The sequence below is a fragment of the Danio aesculapii genome, chromosome 4 (assembly GCF_903798145.1).
Source record: "Danio aesculapii chromosome 4, fDanAes4.1, whole genome shotgun sequence".
Lineage (NCBI taxonomy): Eukaryota > Metazoa > Chordata > Actinopteri > Cypriniformes > Danionidae > Danio > Danio aesculapii.
In genome coordinates this window covers 55338546-55359864 of record NC_079438.1, presented here as the reverse complement: position 1 = coordinate 55359864, position 21319 = coordinate 55338546, and the positions used below count along the sequence as shown (strand labels likewise).

The window sequence follows — 21319 nt, the reverse complement described above, 5'->3', positions numbered from 1 at the left end:
CTTGTGCAACAAGGTAGCAAAGTCTGACCTGTGACATCACATCACATGGCTGCATGAGACCAATCCAAGATCAAAACATGACCTCGGTGTACAAAAATGTAAAATATGCACCAATCGCTCGCTTCCTTTACCGTCAAATCAATTAGTTTAATCCCTCCCCTTTTCGCAGTGCCGTATGACAAAATTTTGGATGCTCAAACTCTGCATAAGAATGACTGCAGCATAAGAATTGCACATGCTCAGAGATAATATTTTGCCAAATGCCAAAGACAGGGTTCAACCTGTCATGAAGAGCCGTTTCCGGTCTTTGGGAGCCCCTCAAATGTCAGTCGCAGCCGGTTTCTGTATAAATGTCTCCCATTCAGACTGTGCTCAAATCGACCTAATTGCCTTACCCTGCTGAGATGAAGTACTAATTGGAATATCTTATCCTAATTAACCTTTTCAGATCCACATGTTATTTTTAATCTCTCCTTTGTGAGTGTGAGTGTGTGTGAGGGGGCCCGAGATAAAACACCCGCGGTGGTGTAGGAACGCGGGGGATGGTGAGGATGTCCTCAGGTTTCCATCATCTCTTTCTATCTCATCCCTCTCATCACATCTCCATGTCTCTTTCAGTTTCATCTTCCTTTCTTCTGAACACATGGTTCTCTAGATGGCATGGATGACCACTGCCAGACAGATACGGTTACTGTCATCTCTGTATGGACACATTGCAGCTTCAGTGTTGGGTTTCATGGCTACAACTCGCGAAAAGAGATCATTTCCAGACCCCCCAAGTTTATGTAATATATATAGTGCCTCTTTAGGGACACTCGGATGGGCTTGTTACCAATCTGCCACTCTTTTTGACATGGATACATACATATTCTGGGTTATTTTCAGTTTATGTGTTTGTAGTGTGCTGTTGATCACCACAGGCAATCATTTCCACTGAATGTGGCGTGTTCACAGTAATACACTTAAAATATATACAGATGAAGCCAAAATGATTAGCCCTCCTGTGAATTTCAAAATATTTCGCAAATGATGTTTAACAGAGCAGGGAATTTTTCACAGTATTTCCTATAATATTGTTTCTTCTGGAGAAAGTCTTATTTGTTTTATTTTGGCTAGAATAAAAGCAGTTTTAAATTTTTTTAAGTACAATATTTTTTTTCTATTGTCTACCCTAACTTGCCTACTTATGCCTAATTATCCTAGTTAAGCCTTTAAATGTCACTTTAAGCAGTATACCAGTATATAAGATAAACGAAATCAGTTATTAGAAATGAGTTATCAAAACTATTATGTTTTGAAATATGTTAAAAAGATTCTTTCTGTTAAACAATTATCGGGGGGAAAATGTACAGGGGGCTAATAATTCAGGAGGCTAATAATTCTGATTTCAACTGTATATGAATATAAATTTCAAATTACTTAGTGTGTGGCTGGTGTAATTGAATCGAGTGCACTAATATTGTCTAGTGGTGGAAAGAGTGCTGAAAAATCATACTCAAGTAAAAGTAGCATTACTTGCCTAAAAATGTAGTGCGAGTAGAGTAAAAAGTATCGGTTGCAAATATTACTCAAAGTATGAGTAAAAAGTAGCCCGTTCAAAAATACTCAAGAGTAGTGAGTATTACGCTGTAAAAAGCTGATGCATTTACATGTAATTTGTGCATGTGTGTAAACGTAACATTCTGTAGTGCATTTAGTTATTGCCCAGCAGGCACACAACGTCAAAAGACGTTAATATTAGGTTAGATTTAAGTTGTGATGTCAGGTGACCAAAATTCAAGTATAGCTAAGGACAACGTTACTTTGACGTCCAATAACAACGTAAAATGACGTTGATATTTGGTTAATTTTAGGTTGGAAAATGACCAAAATCCAACGTTGAGCCAACATCTTAAACCAACTTCATATTGACATCAAATACTGACATTTATTCGTCAGGTATTGCAACCAAAATCCAATGTCTGATAGATGTCATAGTGGTAACGTCCACACAACGTCAAGCTGTAACACATTAGGCGATGATATTTGGTTGGTTTTAGGTTGGATGTTGGCCTGACATTGGGTTCTGACGTCAACCTGATTTTCATTTCCAAATAAAATGCAATTTCCCCAAGACGTTTGGGTACAATGTCAATCTGATGTCATGTTGACGTCTTGTGCCTGCTGGTTGTTTAAGGCTATTTCGGTCATCATACATTAAACATCCGTTAAATGCATCTAATCTCTGGGTCATCGCGTGTTAAGATTTTGGACATCATCTGGAACACTTTTAATGCTTCCAAACAGTTTGCTGCAATTATTTGCTGCGATTTACCTTCTATGTGCATTTTGATTGGACAGGAATTACAGGTCTGATTTTTATAATCCCCATAGACAAGAAAAAATAAAGTAGTGACTGCAGGATGAAGGAAAGTAGTGTACAAGTACAGATACTGCACTAAAAATGTACTCAAGGGAGAGTAAAAGTACACATTTTTAAAGTATCTTAGTATATTACAATTTCTGAGAAAAACTACTTAATTACAGTAGTTTGAGTGTTTGTAATTTGTTACTTTACACTACTGGTATAATCCCACATCAAAAGGATGAATCAGACAAATTTTCCGCAGAAATATATTCAAGTAATACATTTATGTGCTTCAAATGCATCACCAAAAAAACCCACATTACATGTATTAGATTCAGCTGTGTTCTTTAAAGGCATCCTGGATTTGTCCATATTTTCAAAGCGATTTGATTGTTGGGTTGACTTGAAGTGATTTGAAATAAAATAAAGATTAAAGGTAAAACATATGAATCACAAGGTAAAAGTGGCATAGATGATCATCTTGTGAGCAACAGTCATTCTCTAGATATCAGCAATGAATGCCTTGCAGAGCGTTTTAGATTAAAGATTAGATTACAGATTTAGATTAGTGAGGGGCTATTTAGTTTGGTCATTTATTTAACTAATTTGGCAACCGTCAAACATCATCTGAGTAACAATTTTATTTAGAGTTTGGTAAAAAAAACAAAAAAACATTAGCGCTCCATTTGGGAGGACACTACAGTCATATACTATGCTATTTAGTGTGTAAGTGCATACGCGTATAGTGTGCTATTTGGAAGGCAGCTAGTGTCTTGAGCATGTGTAGCTGGGCATCTCAGACAGCCGTGACTTACGGTGCCAGTGTGCACACCCTGATATAAACCTATATCTACAATTCTAAAATGCATGTCGCTGCATGGCACGGTGCATCCAGTGTGCACCTCCCTTACAATGGTCTTGCTGCGGACAGAACCCTTTTCGCATCCTTTTTGGAACTCACACTGCTAACAATCAACGATTTATGTTAATTTGGTAAGCTGAACGCATTCTGTACTGTACAGGAGACACGTAAGAGATTGACTGACAATGATCTATAGCCAATCAGGATGCAAAACACACTGCGCTGTAAAAATGTAATAAAAAATACACATGTCAAATTGCACTAAACAAATAGGAGAAACTGAGAGGCAGCAAAAGGTGAACCTCATTATAGTGAGGAATCACTGTATTGCACATATGCTTCTCTAATTGTACTGTAACCTATTGTCATACTCCTGTATGTGAAGTCATTTCTCTGAAATTCTTTCCTCAGAACAAGGCTCATGGTCATGCCTTTATCCGGTTACATGCGCCTTGGCAGGTATTGAGCAGAGAGGCAGAGTTTCTCAAGATCAAGGTGCAGACCAAGAAGGTAAGATTGAGCAGAGTTTTTTTTTCTAATTCTCGAGACCGAACCCAGCCCCTCGGGATGTCCTTATGTGAACTCCCTATGAGTATTATGTAGCATGTCTCTTATGTAAGGAAAGCACAAACGAATGCTACTGATTCGAGGCTTCACTGATAATAATAAACACTGTGTCTTGTTCAGAGCTACGAGCTGAGGGAAGAAAAAGGTCTGGCCGCTACTATGAATGAAGTGTGGCGGAAGTTAAATCAACCGTTCCAGCCCAAAGTACCTCATCAGGAGCAAGAGAACAGCCGCACCAAGTTCCTCACACACTGTTTCTCCCGGGACAAGCTCCACCTGTGAGAGCCTAGCGTGGTTGGGGGTGATTTAGGGTTAAATGTCATCAGGGGCCACATGGGATTTTCTTACATTCTTAGAGGACTTGATAGGATTTGCTCGAGTGCCAGTGGAGTCTCATGGATGGCTATTTTTTGCAGGTACAACATACAGTCAAAGGACACCTTCTTCGACAATGCCACAAGGAGCCGAATAGTGAGTCTATTTTTTTTTTTCATGAAAGTTTTGTTCAGTCAAAATTGCACAATGCGATACCTGTCCTTTGCATGTTGAGAAGAGAACATGATATACAAGAGGGAACAAAAGCTATTTGGTATTAGCAGGTGATTGCCGTCTCTAGGCACCGGTCTAGGGAACCAGTTCCACTGGGAATTTTCCAGGAACAATTTTCGGCTTTATTGTTTGCTTGCACCTCTCTCACTCCTTCTCTCTCTCTCTCTCTCGCTATCTGCCCCAGGTGTATGAAATCCTCAGACGCACCGCCTGCACACGGACCTGCCAAACCATGGGTTAGTAATGTGTAAATCCATAACCTAAGCATGGACTAGCGTTCAGGGAATCCTCAGAATAGCCAGAGAGTCTTCGCATGTGGGTATGGTGCAGTTGGGACAGGGTGCAACACAAGCCCATGCCATATGCTACCTTGGACTGAACCATCATGCAGACGGACCGCCGGGGGGATACTGGGAGATCGGGGCTATCCAGCAGAAGGGATGGCATGATGCTCTCTTTAGTTCTCCCTCCCTTTCTTCCCTTCTCTCAGACTTCCACTTGATTTCTTTTAGACTGAGGAAATTGGGTCATGAAGTTCTGGGATTGGGATCCGAATTGAAGCCGGGTCCATTGAGGTGGGAAAAAGAGGGGGGCGCTGAGTAGTGGTGGTCTTTCCAGCTTGTTGCTGGGGAGCTACTTTATTAATTGAGGGCTAATCACCAGAGCGTACGTGTCGTTCCTTTGAGGACTGATTAATTACTTTGATTAAAGCCTGTGTTCCACATGTCAGCTGCCTTCCGCCTCGAGGACTCGGCCTGTCGGCTTTCCAAAAGCAATAAGGTTGGGTCACTATAAAGTCACAGCACTCAGACATTATAACCCAGATGATGTTACAAATTTTTTTGTAACAAGGCAATGCAAGTTTATGTATATACTGTAGCACATATTGGGTGTCACGGTGGCGCAGTGGGTAGCACGATCGCCTCACAGCAAGAAGGTCGCTGATTCGAGCCTCGGCTGGGTCAATTGGCATTTCTGTGTGGAGTTTGCATGTTCTCCTCGTGTTGATGTGGGTTTCCTCCACAGTCTAAACACATGTGCTATAGGTTTAGTGAGTGAACTAAATTGTCCGTAGTGTATGTGTGTAAATGAATGAGAGTGTATTGTGTTTCCCAGCCATGGGTTACAGTTGGAAGGGCATCCGCTGTGTAAAACATATGCTGGATAAGTTGGCGGTTCATTCCGCTGAGGTGACCCACGGATTAACAAAGGAGACAGAGCCAAAAAGAAAATGGATGAATGTAGCACATTTCATACCCAATGATAGTTCAAAGTGCTTTACATAAACAAGATTAAAAGAAACAAGTAAAAAATAAAAACATTAAAGAATAAAAATGATTGAAAACATATTAAATTGTGTTTTAAATTTAAAAAAAAGAAAACAAAGACAAATTGTTGCGATCTGTCGGATGTAGCACAGTGCTCATTCAGGAAAGGCACAGCTAAATAGATGTTTTTAAAGGGATAGTTCACCTCAAATTGAAAATCATGTCATTATTTATTCATCCTTCTCTTGTTCAAAACATATTTGAGTTTCTTTCTACTGATGAACATAAATTAAGATATTATTTTAAAGCTGAACACACTGACTTCCATCGTAATTTGTTGATGGGTGATGCCAACCAAAATTGTTTAAAATATCGTTTTTTGTGTTCGACAGCAGAATGAATCTCATACACGTTTAAAAGCAAACAGGGGAGAGTAAATAATGAGGTATTTCAAATTTTTGAGTGAACTAACCCAATGCTTAATTTGGATCCTATTCAGGAAAATGACAGATATTAGGTTCCGGTATTTATTTTAATAGATCCGGCATTAACTTGTGGATGGTGAATACCTACGTGTGTGTGTGTGTGTGTGTGTGTGTGTGTGTGTGTGTGTGTGTGTGTGTGTGTGAGAGAGAGAGAGAGAGAGAGAGAGAGAGAGAGAGAGAGAGAGGGAGAGAGAGAATGTGAATGAGTGCTAGCGAAGGCTGTGTTAATTGTGTGTGCGCAGGTAGTCCATGCAAAAGTCATGTTTAACTATTGGCCCTCAACAATATTTTCCAGTCAATCAGCTTTCTTATGTTTGGAATCACTCTCATTGGTTGGTTGTTGCTGTTTTGCAAGCAGTGAGCAGCGAAAATAAAAAATGGCACAGAGGCCAACCTAAATTATATTTGTATTTTCAAAATGGCAAAAAATTAATTTTTCTTTAACATTTTTTACTCATTGACATTTTTTTTAAACCACGAGTAAATCTGATAATAAGCCTGATCAAACAAAATCTCGAGAAGATAATACTGCATGAATGGATCAGGATAGTGGGAAACAGAAGCAAAGCAATCTCAAGTCAACCAGAAAACATGACAGAAGATGTAATAGTGGGCTCTTTTTGAAGCCGACAGCTAGCTCTATGCAACATTCACATGGTCGCCCACTGAAGTTAAGCAGGGCTGCGCCAGTCACCTGGATTGGAGACCACATAAGAAAGCTAGGTTGCTGCCAGAAGTGGTGTTAGTAAGACCAGCAGGGGGCGCCCAACCTGTGGTCTAATGCCCCAGTATATTGACGGAGACTCTATACTGCTCAGTGAGCGCCGTCTTTTGGATGAGACGTTGAATGAGGTCCCGAGTCTCTGTAGTCATTAAAAATCCCAGGATTTCCCAGGAGGTCCTTCGAAAAAGAGTAGGGGTTTAACCTCAGCATCCTGGCCAAATCTGCCCACTGGCCTCTGTCCATCATGGCCTCCTAACCATTCCCATTTCAAAATTGGCTCGATAACTTGTCTCGTCCCCACTAATCAGCTGGTGTATGGTCCGTCGCAATATGGCTGGCGTCACGTCATCCAGGTGGATGCTGCACACTGGTGGTGGATGAGGAGATTCCCCTAATGTGTAAAGCATTTTGAGTGTCCAGAAAAGCGCTATATAAAATGTAAGGAATTATCATATTGTTATTATTATTAAGATTAGACAGAGTGAATCATTTAATTACTTGTTTTTTACTTGGCACATAATAGTGAAGTGAACTGAATAGTGATTGTTCATTCGATTGTTCATTTGTAGCTACATGTTTTTATTATCCATGACGGACCTATAATGTTATATATGGCGCAAAATAATTTAGAAACGTGGTGCTCTTTCTTTGCGCTATTATCGTTTAGTGACGTCATACTCAGCGAAAACTCAAACTGTTTGGTGGACGTCGGTCACGGTGACTTTTATTTCCTGGTTTTCTTCCGGGAATTATTCATTTACAAATTAAGCACTGAACTAACTCCTTTAAGTCGCTCTCTCTCTCTTGTGTTTTGCCTTTCAGGTATCACCACGCTGATAGCTAATGGGGTTTATGATTCAGCATTCCCACTGCATGATGTGAGTTGTTTTTCTTTATATCTTTATACCTTTCTTTTTTTCTTCCAGGTCAATTAAAATGAGTTTTTCTATAATTTCAGGGTGACTTCCACTCCTCTGGACAAGCCGAGGGAAAAAATGAAAGACAAGTATGCTGCTACTGGAATGCATTTCATTGCAATTAATAATACGCAATTGTATGATTAAATTCTGTGGGTTTTTGTTGTAGCTGTTACATGACGAATGGGCAAGATATGGTGCTTTTTACAAGTATCAGCCTATCGATCTTATCAGGTAAACTTTTATGACTAATTTCCACCATATTTTGCACACATGCATTGCACACACTCCTATGGTCTCTGTGTAATCTTTAGGAAATACTTTGGCGAGAAGATTGGTCTGTACTTTGCCTGGCTCGGTGTGTATACTCAGCTTCTGATCCCTGCATCTTTGGTGGGCATTATCGTCTTCTTCTATGGCTGGGCCACTGTGGAAACCAACGTACCTAGGTATGTGCCAATAAAACCCACCGAGGGCTGGGCACGGGTCCCTGTTGTGGGTGGACACGCGGCAGCTGCCATCCTGAGAGTAACTGGCTGTGATTATAATATTCCACTGATATTAAAGCGATAATTAGAATCAAGGAGCATTGCGTCTGCTGCGTCTGATTCATGGGATTAATTTATGCTAGAATTGCAATTCAGCATGCAATTGCTTTCGACGCGTCCCAGGGGAGCACAGAGAGTTTTGTGATCCTTTTAAATGTCAGTACACACTGAACCAGACTGTTTTTTTTAGATAGATGTTTCAGTCTATGTTTTCACAGAGGTCACAAGATGAAATAGTGTTGCATTTTTAATTGATACTTTAGACATTGGGCCATGCTGATGGATGAACACACTGCACCATATCAAGGCCATAATTAATTTATTTCCTTGCTGGACTGTCGCATGGCCGTGTCTAATTTTGTGTGTGTGTGTGTGTGTGTGTGTGTTTTTCCAGCCTAGAGATGTGTGACGAGACTCAGAACTTTACTATGTGTCCGCTCTGTGATCGGGTGTGTGACTACTGGCATCTGAGCACAGCGTGCGGTACGGCACGTGCCAGCCATCTCTTCGACAACCCGGCCACCGTGTTCTTCGCCATCTTCATGTCCCTCTGGGGTACGAACCAAAATCCCTCTCATTTCATTATCTTGCTGTCTATGGTTATATTACAATTTTGGGTCCCACTTAAAATTAAGTGGCCTTAGCTGTTATGTACTTGCATCAAAAATAAATGTAATGCACTTACTGTGTTCACAATGTATTGCGAAACACTTTTGGTGTTCTTGAAGTGTGATACGGGTAGGGTTAGTGACAGGTTTAGTGGTATGGGTAGGTTTAAGGGTGGGTTAAGGATTTAACACCTATTCACACAGAGCTTAGCGCCAACGCTTGACAGAGGGCGTGTCTGAAGTTGACGTCATAGCAGCGTCAGCCAATGAAATTACTCCACAATCGGCTACCGTCTGAGCTGGGGTATTTGAATAAAGCGATCTGATTGGCTGACGCTTCTGTTGGCTCTTGAAAATTTGAAAAATTCCTAACTTCTACAGCAAGCAACGCTGAAGTGACGCCGATTGATCCACAATTCAGTTCAGTAATGTTTGACATCACCCATGTAAAGTCAATGGGAAGTGTTGACGCTGACGCCCCATGTGAATGGGGCATGAGGGATGGGCAGTAGTGTAATTAAAGATGTCGAAATTAATTACAGATGTAATCTCATGCATGTATTTAATCAACCATAAGTACTATGTAAAAACATGTATTTTTGCAATAACTACACTTTAACAAATGATTAATTTCAGTGTAAGTACATATTACTTATAGCCACTTCATAAAAAGTGGGATGCAATGGATCAGAATCAGAAACAGAAATGGCTTTATTGCCATTATCTGATTTTTATTAGAATATAATTCATATACTGTATCATATCTTACAGTACATGCTCTCACACTGTACTTATGTAAGACAATAATGTTAATTAATTAGACACCTCTAGTTTTTCACGATTCTGCGATTGCTGAATTCAACGCAAAGTCAACAGATTTTGGGGATCCTACAAAATTCTTAAGTTAAACACAAAATAACTGTAAAAAATTTTAATAATCTCATAAAACATCAAATTCCAAACCATATAATCAAATTATATTTATTTCGTTTTGCAATTAATTGTTTAACGTGACTTATAGGCTTTGCATACGCAGCACACTCTTTGAGTGTCTCTTGGAAAAATGTAGTAAGAAGACGAGGATGAAGCGCGAGTGATTTACATGTGAAGTCAAAGCAAAGATGGGATTAGACATCCTGTGGCGTGAATTGGGCGTTTTGGGCAGTTGACACGCTTCAGACTGCAAAAGAAAGTGAGCAAACATCTAACAGACGGAGCAATAAAACAAACAGATGGAGATTGGTTCTATGGAGATATATATATATATTTATTTATTTTTTAATCGCAAAATTTCTGGGAATTTCTGGGTAATTTTTATCACACAAAAAAAATTAAAAATAAAAATAAATCACAACACAAAAAAAACTATTCTTACCTATTAATAATTAATGAATAGGTAATAAGTAGGCCCATGCGGAATCTGTGCGCGCAGAAATTTACTTGTGTAAATGTGTGTAAACTTATATTTATTCAGTTTTTTAATAAATTTCAGTCAAATTATTGACTAATATGAAAATGTTCATTTGATTTACTTCAAGATAGAAAATGTTACTTTACAAACTGTATTGTAAGTAGATATATTATAAGAAAAAAAAAAACTTGCTTTGTTTACCAAATAAGTGGATCTAATTTGTAAACATTAAATTAAAGGTAAAAATTTATTATTTTTATAATTTCATATATTATGTTTCAGTTATATTACTTCCAAAATCATTCCGCATAAATTCGCAGATTTTTTACATAATTTTCCGCAGAAATAGTAAAAACTGTCTGCAGATTATTAAGTAAATATGCTTGTTATTTGATTAAATTAAGGGTTAATACCTAGTTACTACCAAAGCCAGACAGAATTCTGCTATTTTTGTGCTGTAAATTTGTGAATTAGTTGAAAACTAATACGAATAATAATAATAATATACATATTTAATAACTTAAGTAGGGCTGAACACAATATTGCTTTAGTATTGACATCAAAATGTGCGCATCCACAATAGTCACAGTATATATCGCAGTATATGCAATGATGGGTCAGGAATATAGTTGACTAGGAGATTTCTGGCAGACTTTAACCATAACAGAGTGAAAGTTAAGCATTTGCCTGTGCTTTTCAGGCATTTCAAGAGAGTTTACCGCATTCATACACAATACATTGTATCATTTGTAGCTTAAATAAAGAGTAATCATACTAAATTATCTAAATAGTGAAGACTATTCAAGTGTCATTGTGACAAAGTGTAATAGCTGATAGCTGCTTCTCACTCAGGGCTGTTTATGCTAATGAGGGAGAGATGGTCACTAATGGGTGGGGCTTTCCCCCTCTGATCACACAAACAAAGGGAGAATGTCAATCAAAGTGTTTCTGCAGACTGATTTTTTATTAAATCTGATTATAAAAAAATTAATTCAACTAGTTTTTACCCATAGAGGCTGGCTAAATTCACACAACTGTGTTTAAACGCCTTATTAAAAGTGATATTTGCATAATAGTTCCCCTTTAAAAAGCATCCATTCCTCTGCACTCAGCCGTTGCTGTTTTTTTTTTTAACACAAGACTGACGGCTCTAGTTCAGATCTGCTATTCAGTCGTGTTGAATATGAGACCATACCGAGCGGCCAGCTTTACCGTGCATTAAAGTGCTGCAGTCTCCATAGTGATGGAGTTGAAGAGATGTTGAATGGCCAGAGAGTAATGTTACATCTTTCTGTCACTGCCCGCGTCCCGGGGCCTGGCTGATGAAGGCATTGTGGAAGCGTTCAATTCCTGACACTGCCCCGTCATTGGCACCTGCGTGGGGTTGCAGAAGCTATACATTATTACTCATACAGAAACCCCCAGCAGTGCGTACAGAGAGTACATCTGTCCGTATGTAAATATTGAAATGCATCGATGGCCATTCATTGCGGTTTCAAAGCACATGCACTGTCTATGACTTTGCTGTTTGGCCTAGTCATAATTTAAAGGGATAGTTCACCAGAAAATAAACACTCCGTCATTATTTACATGATCCTAGTTTCTCTTGGTCTTTGTGCTCGTATGTTTTCCGTGCCACAACCTATTAGTTGTCATGGTTTCCTTAGTTCGTCTCTACAGTGATTAATTGTCTTTTTACATTGTTAGCCTTTTGTTTGTCCTTTGTATTTAAGCCCCTTTGTTTCAGTCTCTGTTTGTCCATCATTGTTAGCGCTGTGTTTGCAGAGTCTGCAGTGCGTATGTTTTTCAGTTGTCTAGCTTAGCTTTTTAATTTTGATTTTTTGGGGGGATTTGAATCAAACCTTGTACAGTATTTGGATCCACTTTTGTGTCACCTACATTCTGTTCCATAACGTTTTTACTTACACAGTACGTTTTTGGGTAAACTATCCTTTTAACGGCAAGAAAAGTGGCCACGCGAGCTGTTTTGAAGTTATAGTATGCAATTTCATAGAAGTGAAGTGAGTACTGTGGAGTATGGTTATCAACACTCGAAATTGGTTAGATTGATTTGGTTTGATTTTTAAATAAATAAGTTTATTTTACAGAAAAATAAACTGATAATGGCATTGGAACAACTTAAAGAGCGCATTTCTGCGTAAACTATATCTTTAACGGCAAGAAAAGTGCCCAGGCAAGCTGTTTTGAAGAGATAGTATGGGATTTCCTAGACGTGAAGTGAGTACTGTGGATTGGTTAGATTGATTTGGTTTGATTTTTAAATAAATAAGTTTATTTTACAGAAAAATAAACCGATAATGACTTTGGAACAACTTAAAGGGCGCATTTCTGCTTAAACTCTCTTTAACGGCAAGAAAAGTGGCCACGCGAGCTGTTTTGAAGTTATAGTATGCGATTTCCTAGAAGTGAAATGAGTACTGTGGAGTATGGATATCAACACTCGAAATTGGTTAGATTGATTTGGTTTGATTTTTAAATAAATAAGTTTATTTTACAGAAAAATAAACCGATAATGGCTTTGGAACAACTTAAGGGGTGCATTTCTGCGTAAACTATCTCTTTAATGGCAAGAAAAGTGGCCACGCGAGCTGTTTTGGAAGTTACAGTATGCGATTTCATAGAAGTGAAGTGAGTACTGTGGATTGGTTAGATTGATTTGGTTTGATTTTTAAATAAATAAGTTTATTTTACAGAAAAATAAACCGATAATGGCTTTGGAACAACTTAAGGGTCGCATTTCTGCATAAACTATCTCTTTAATGGCAAGAAAAGTGGCCACGCGAGCTGTTTTGGAAGTTACAGTGTGCGATTTCATAGAAGTGAAGTGAGTACTGTGGAGTATGGATATCAACACTCGAAATTGGTTAGATTGATTTGGTTTGATTTTTAAATAAATATGTTTATTTTACAGAAAAATAAACCGATAATGGCTTTGGAACAACTTAAGGGGCGCATTTCTGCGTAAACTATCTCTTTAATGGCAAGAAAAGTGGCCATGCGAGCTGTTTGGAAGTTACAGTGTGCGATTTCCTAGAAGTGAAGTGAGTAGTGTGGAGTATGGTTATCAGCACTTGAAATTGGTTAGATTGATTTGGTTTGATTTTTAAATAAATAAGTTTATTTTACAGAAAAATAAACCGATAATGACTTTGGAACAACTTAAAGGGCGCATTTCTGTGCAAACTATCTCTTTAACGGCAAGAAAAGTGGCCATGCAAGCTGTTTTGAAGAGATAGTATGCGATTTCCTAGACGTGAAGTGAGTACTGTGGATTGGTTAGATTGATTTGGTTTGATTTTTAAATAAATAAGTTTATTTTACAGAAAAATAAACCGGTTATGGCTTTGGAACAACTTAAGGGGCGCATTTCTGCATAAACTATCTCTTTAACGGCAAGAAAAGTGGCCACGCGAGCTGTTTTGGAAGTTACAGTATGCGATTTCCTAGAAGTGAAGTGAGTACTGTGGAGTTTGGTTATCAACACTCGAAATTGGTTAGATTGATTTGGTTTGATTTTTAAATAAATATGTTTATTTTACAGAAAAATAAACCTGTAATGGCTTTGGAACAACTTAAAGGGCGCATTTCTGCGTAAACTATCTTTTTAACTGCAAGAAAAGTGGCCATGCGAGCTGTTTGGTGGTTATAGTATGCAAAATGAAATGGGTATTGGAAAGTATGGTTGCCCACACTCGAAATTGGTTAGATTTTCCTGTCAAAAACATCACATAAGACAATCTAGGACATCAAGGATGGCCTTTGTTAGCGGATGACAAATATCTTGTTTATCGTATGCATCATCATTATCTCTTGCTCTCTCTCCCTCTTTCTTTAGCTGCCATGTTTCTGGAGCACTGGAAGCGCCGACAGATCAGCCTGAACTATAGCTGGGATCTGACAGGCATGGAGGAGGAGGAGGTACATTCACACACGCACACAGTCACATTACGTTACTCACTAGCGTCCGCATAGTGTCTGGATTACAGCGCAGCGGCCAAGAGCTGATTTCAGAGATGCAGCATTGGCTTGACACTGACCGACTGAAAATGACTAATGACGCTGACTGTTATATGCTACGACGCAATGGTGGCATCCCTATCCGAAAGTATTAACGCTGTGTGTCTATGTCCCCTAAAAAAAATGGACTCACCAATATCACTTGTTGTTTCTCTAAATGCACTCTTTCCCGGCAGGAAAAAGCGAAGGTTTGGGTTTGTTTTGTTGTTTAACGTTTGAAACTCTCTCTGCTCTTTGAGATGTTGAGTCTGACTTTGAGTTTTGACCTGGATTTTTTTCATTTTTGAGCTGTTTGATTGGTTTGAATCTCCTCTATCTTCATGTATCCGCCAGGAGAAATGATAGCACTTGCCTTTTTTTTGTCCCTTATTGTCTGTCCCTCCTTAGGAGCATCCCAGACCCAAATATGAAACCATTCTCCTTCAGAAGAGGCAGAGGAAGAAGAAAAACAAGAAGAACAAAAACGAGGTGGGCAGGTTGCTTTTCTGCATAATGCATCTCATTAATGGGTCGATCTAAATATATTTGGGTTTTTCTTTCGGCTTCTGGCTTAAGGAGGAATGTGCAAATGCTTTATTGAGAAAAAAATGATGGCATGGTTATAGGGGCAGAGATGAGAGGGTGCCAAATGCTGTGGGCCTTCTTTTTTTTGCACTGCATTCCCATCATGCATTTCGTCTGCCTCAAGCATTTGGCACTGGTGCTTTGGGGCTCGTAGGCTGCGCTTTTGCGTTGGTGATGCCGGAGAAAAAAAAAGGAAGCTCTGGTTTATTTAGATGTGCGATTGTGTGACGGTTCAGATCTGTGTGTTCCAGCCTGAGAGAGTTGTGGACGAGAGCGGGGAACTGGGCAAGGACAAATGGAGGCAGAGGTTACTGTCAGCCATGGCAGCTGGGAATCCGGTAAATGGTGCTCTCTCTCTCTCTCTCTTTCTTTTTTTCTATCTCTATCTCTCTCTCTCATTCTCACCTCGATCTCTCCAGAGCCTTGTTTCCACCTGCTTGTGCTACAGTTTCTGTATAGAGCTCCCTAGTTGTGAGACTGGAAGGTTTTTCTTCTCCTGTAATGGTGTGACAGCAGTCCCAGCAATCCAACTCTGTTTTCATTTAGAGAGTCCTTCTAGTTCTGATTAATAGGCAAGACACTACAGGCAAAAACAAATGTTTTTAATAATTATTTTTCATGCATCAGTCAATATTGGGCTGTCTAGGTTTTTATATTGTCAGACTACTGGAAGGAAACAACATAGGCTCTTTCTGAAAATGTAACCCTGTATACATTTTTGGAAGTCGCAAATTATGTAGCCAGAAGTACATATGGCTGCTTTTCGTCTCTAAAACGAATGCTATTGTATGACGCCGTTCCTTTTCGCGCTACAAGCTGACCGCTTACCTCCATATGGATGGCCTTTCCGCTGTTTCCAGTTTGTCCAGTAGCTCGCTGTGTACGCTGATGGACTTGAGACGCCGAGAAATTGACCACAACAACAGAGTTCAAATCTGGCGAAGAACGATTCCAGAAAGTGGGTCCAGAAACAGAAGTCAGGCGAGGGCTTTTTTTACACTCTCAGAAATAAAGGTATACACTGAGCTGTCACTGGGGTGGTCCCTTTTCAAAAGGTACAAATTTATAACATATTAGTACCTAAATAGTACAAAAGTGTTCCTCTTAAAATTTTTTGTACTAATGTGTACTTTTGAGATACCAATATAGACCCTTTAGGTACAAATGTGTACCTTTTGAAAAGGCACATCCCCAGTGACAGCTTGCGTACCTTTATTTTTGAGCATGTAGATTGCTATTGAAAACACTATCAGTTCAGTTTATGGAAGTGTGTGGGTGGGTCCATCGGTGCTTTTGAAAACACTATCGGTTGGGTTTATGGAAGTGAGTGGGTGGGTCAATCGGTGCTTTTGAAAACTCTATTGGTAGGGCTTAGTGACGTGGGTGGGCGGGTCAATCGGTGCTTTCGAAAAAACTATTGGTTGGGTTTAGTGAAATGGGTGGGCGGGTCAATCGGTGCTTTTGAAAACTATTGGTTTGGCTTAGAGAAATGGGTGGGTGGGTCAATCGGTGCTTTTGTAAACACTATTGGTAGGGCTTAGTGACATGGGTGGCGGGTCAATCGGTGCTTTCGAAAAAACTATTGGTTGGGTTTAGTGAAATGAGTGGGCGTGTCAATCGGTGCTTTTCAAAACTATTTGTTTGGCTTAGAGAAATGGGTGGGTGGGTCAATCGGTGCTTTTGTAAACACTATTGGTTGGGTTTAGTGAAATGAGTGGGCGTGTCAATCGGTGCTTTTGAAAACTCTATTGGTTGGGTTTAGTGAAATGGGTGGGCAGGTGAATCGGTGCTTTTGAAAACACTATTGGTTGGGCTTAGTGAAGTGGGTGGGCGGGTTAATCGGTGCTTTTGAAAACACTATTGGTTGGGTTTAGGGAGGGAGGAGAGTGGTTCAGTTGATCGGTCAATCAGTCAGTCAACAGCGGCCTCTGGTGGATTTATGCGAGAACTTTTTTAACAGTTTTATTTTTTTACAGTACACTGGGTTCCACACAATTGATTTGGGCCAACATGAAAAAATTAATTAAACTTTAAGTGGATTGAACTTAACACAGCTCATTTTAAGTGTTTCAGCTCATTTAAAGTAGTTTAAACAAACACCAAGCACGATTTTTTGAGTGTAGATTAATTGCTACATTATGTAATTAATTAATTAAATAAATTTAATCGATTGACAGCCTTATACTTATAAAATATATTTTTTTCTTTCTTTCTTTGAGTAATCAATCAGTTGTGAAAGTTATATGATATTTATATTTCATTGTTTTATACCTGTAGAGTCTTGCCTTCACTGTGGACTCATTTCTCTCTCTCTCTGCCCTCTATTTTACTCCCATTTCTCTGTCAATAGCAAGACAGAATGACTTGCAGCCAAATCCACACCACTGTAGTGCGAGAATCGGAGCCTGTTTAATTTCTAAATGGCTCTTTTGTCTGTCAGAGGGGCTCGGTTGTGTGTGGTGGTCAAAACGGGGTCATAAATACGGCCGTCTCTCACTGCTCTATAATCCTCTCGCTGCAGGACCTGAACGCCAGCTTAATACAATTAGATCTCATCAAGTTCGTAACCCGATGTTAGTCACGTCGTAACAACATTAAAGAGTTTCTTGTCCTCGTATCAAAGTTCAAGTGTTATGTCATCGATCAATTCGGTGGTAAATATACCGCAGGTCAGGATATTAAAGAACGCACATGCTCAGGAAATAAATATGTTGTCCAGGAAGGTTTCAGTTGTTCCTGTTACTCGCACATCAAGTGTGATCCTTAGAGATCGGAGCATTTCTTTTGGAAAATATCATGTGTTTGACGTCATTGCATGAGGCTGTTGGATTGCACACAGTAAAAAGTGATTATTTACTTTACTTACACTTTAAATAATGCGGGGTTCCACACAATTGATTTGTGTTGGGGTAACATGAAGGAATTAAGTTAACTTATTAGTTTTTACAAATTTAAGTGTATTAAACATAAAGCAATTAAGTTGTCCCCCTCAAAAAAAAAAATTTGTAAAAATAAATAAATTAATTAATAAAAAAAAAATAATAATAAATAATAAAAAAAAAATAATAATAAAAATAAATAAATAAATAAAAAAAATAAATAAAAAAAATAAAAAATAAGTAAATCAATAAATAAATCAATAAATAAAAAAATAAAAAAAACAAAAAATAAATAAATTCGCAAGAATTGTGTTGTTTCAGCTCATTTTAAATAATTAGTAATTAGTTTGAACAAATCACAAACATAATTTTTTCAGTGTAAAAAGTGAGTAAACCTGTTGGATTTTCTTAAAAAAAAAACAATTAACACATTGTAACTTGTAATAAAAATTGAGTCAACTTAACAGTTCTTGTCCTCGTCTGTAAATACAAATATTTTGTGTAAGAAGGGGCAGCAAAGATTGTACTGCTTGCAGAAATTAAGATCATTTAATATAGACAAATCACTCATGTGCATATACATTCAGTCACTGTTATCTTTTTCTCTGCTTTGTTGGTTCAGTTCTCGAAGTGTGAAAAATTAGAGTTGTTAGAAGATAATTGTTATCCTAGGAGGACAAATAACAGGGAGAAAATGACTATGGCTCAGGCAAGTTTTGAGTTAGGCTCAGAGTATTCTGTCAGATGATTCCCATCCTGTGCACCATGAGTTTTATCTCCCGTCTGGTATTTGATACAGAACTCCTATTAGTAAAACAAATCGAGAACTTTCATTCATCACCTCAGCTGTAATTTTTTTTATATTTAGGGTAAATTTGTATTGTACAATGTGTTTTTGTGTATTATGTGTGACATGCTTGTATGCTGCAACCAAATGGCCTTCGGCAAATGAATAAAAACTAACTAACTGACCATTTTTTTTTATTCAATTAGTTTTTTTCTTCAACAATATAACAGTAACATCAGTTCACATTTTTACCTCTTTTTTTTAACGTGCCCTTTCCCGTCCCCTCCTCATCAGCATTTGTTACAGTCATTAGATGATGCTATCATAAATCCAATAAACACAGATAAATAATATAAACAAAAAACACATACAAAAATAATAATAAATAAAACAATAATAAATAAGTAAACAAAAAACAAACAAACAAACAAATAGGAACAAACAAACAAACAAACAAACAAACAAACAAATAAATAAATAAAACAAACAAACAAACAAACAAACAAACAAACAAATATATAAATAAATAAATAAATAAAAAAACAAGCAAACAAATATATATATAAATAAACAAATAAATAAACAAATAGTTGCATTGAAAGCGACAAGTGGATTTTTTCAAGTAAACGCATTGTAACTTATAAAAATTTACTCAAAACAGTTCAATTATTTTATGATTTAAATTTGTTATTTTCTTCAATAATATAACAGTACACATTTTTCTTAATGTCCCTTTTACCTTCCCCTTCACAACAGCATTAGTTACAATCATTAGATTTTGCTATCATAAATCCAATAAACACAGATAAATAATATCAACTAAGAAACAAAAACAAACACACTCTGTAAAAAAAAAAAATAAAAATATGACCATTTAGTCCTGACAGCATATGTTTCTAGGTCATTGTAACTTGTTAAACTAAGTTAATCATGTTGTAACTTAATTTTATAAGTTAAGCAAGCTGTTTTAAGTCGGTTTAACATAATATAAGTTCAATGGACTCATAAGGTTAATTTGATTCAGCTTAAAAATTTAAGGCAACCAGGATTTTTTACAGTGCACATACAAAAATAATAATTAAAAAACAATAATAAATAAATAAATAGTTGCGTTAAAAGCTACATGTTAAAAAAAGTTAACGCTTGTAACTAAGCTTGTAAGTCAACTTAACAGTTCTAATTATGCACATACATTAAAAAGCAATTACTTAAAGTTAGTAAACCCATTGCCTTAAAATGACGAGTTGATTTTAATTGAATTGTTTAGTATTTCTGTTGTAACTTAGACCTATTAAGTTCACTTAACTTAATTTTTATAATTATGCACATAGTTAATTTACTTAATCATTTTAAGGCAATGTAAAATCATTTTTTAAAGTAAAACCAATTAATCGCTTTTTACAGTGTAGTTAATTTACTAAATCATTTTCAGTCAATGTTTACTCACTTTTTAAGTGTAATATGAACATAATCAGACCAATAAAGTGAGAGTTTATACATAACATGGCTTGTAGATGGCATCCCTATAGCCTTGTTGTTCTCTCTGTGATTGTGTGTGTGTGTGTGTGTGCGTGCGTGTGTGTGTGTGTATGCGTGTGTGTGTGTGTGTGTGTGTGTGTGTGTGTGTGTGTGTGTGTACATGGTATTAGTTCAACTGTGTTAGTAGTTCAAGCTTCTTAAGGTTTTTCCCAAGGGTTTGTAGAACAGTAATCCTGGTTTAAAGGCGAGTCTGAACTCACTCTGGGGGTTTTGCTCTTTAAGATTACTATTATTATTATTTTTTTATAATAATGATTCACATAAATCAAAATCTTGAATATCTTGGGGATTAAAATGTTTACTGACTGCTACAGCAGGAGAAACTGTTTTGGATTTGCCGAAGATTGAAATACTTGTGGCATTAAATTATAGACGCAAAAAAGGTAGAAGGATTAAAGGCAGTCGGTATACAGTTAAAACAGAAATCATCTACTATTTCTTCTTTCTTTTCAAATAAAGTGAGTTTATACTTTAAATAAAAATATAAATAAGTAAACAAGAAAAAAAACAAGTAAATAAATAAACAAGTAAATAAGAAAACAAACAAATAAATAAATAAACAAATAAATAAGTAAATAAGAAAACAAACAAATAAATAAATAAACAAATAAATAAGTGAATAAGAAAACAAACAAACAAATAAAATAAATAAATAAATAAATAAATAAATAAATAAATAAATAAATAAATAAATAAATAAATAAATAAGGCAGCTCATTCAGCTGTGGCAATTCCTGATAAATAAGGAACTAAGCCAAAAGAAAATGAATAAATAAATGAATGAATGAATGAATGAATAAAATAAATAAATAAATGAATAAATAAATAAACAAATAATCTGAAAACTTTATTGGCAGATGTTTGCCACAACAAAAAATTCACTTAATTTTGATGCCTTTAAAAACTTTAGATTTGATTTAAGAAAGATACAATGTCTGTACTGTAAATATTGACAAAAAAGATTGTTGAGCTGCACAATATTGTTTCAGCATTGATATCACAATGTGTACATCCACAATAGTCACATCGCAAGATATGCAATGTTGAGTTTGAATCATAGTTGACCAGGAGCTACAGGATTGTATTTATTAATTGTATTTAACTACTGTAATTATTTGATTTATTAAAAAAAAAAAAAGAGGGGGGTTGTATTGTTTCTAGTCCTAACATCTACATTTCAAATGAAAACAAGATTGTGTTACTTACTTCACTTAAAACATTTGCTT

At 37.1% G+C, this 21319-nt stretch overlaps 1 protein-coding gene across 1 annotated transcript in view; it reads left to right on the top strand.

The window, feature by feature from the left end:
- Positions 1 to 21319, top strand: part of ano2b (anoctamin 2b) — a 102485-nt gene that overhangs the window by 12872 nt on the left and 68294 nt on the right. Inside the window, exons 2-12 of the mRNA XM_056456156.1 lie at positions 3621 to 3719; positions 3897 to 4054; positions 4193 to 4247; positions 4510 to 4561; positions 7625 to 7680; positions 7761 to 7808; positions 7889 to 7953; positions 8034 to 8168; positions 8662 to 8822; positions 14143 to 14225; positions 14712 to 14792. Of these exons, the coding sequence (XP_056312131.1) occupies positions 3621 to 3719; positions 3897 to 4054; positions 4193 to 4247; positions 4510 to 4561; positions 7625 to 7680; positions 7761 to 7808; positions 7889 to 7953; positions 8034 to 8168; positions 8662 to 8822; positions 14143 to 14225; positions 14712 to 14792 (993 nt within the window). The remainder of the gene's footprint in view (positions 1 to 3620; positions 3720 to 3896; positions 4055 to 4192; positions 4248 to 4509; positions 4562 to 7624; positions 7681 to 7760; positions 7809 to 7888; positions 7954 to 8033; positions 8169 to 8661; positions 8823 to 14142; positions 14226 to 14711; positions 14793 to 21319) is intronic.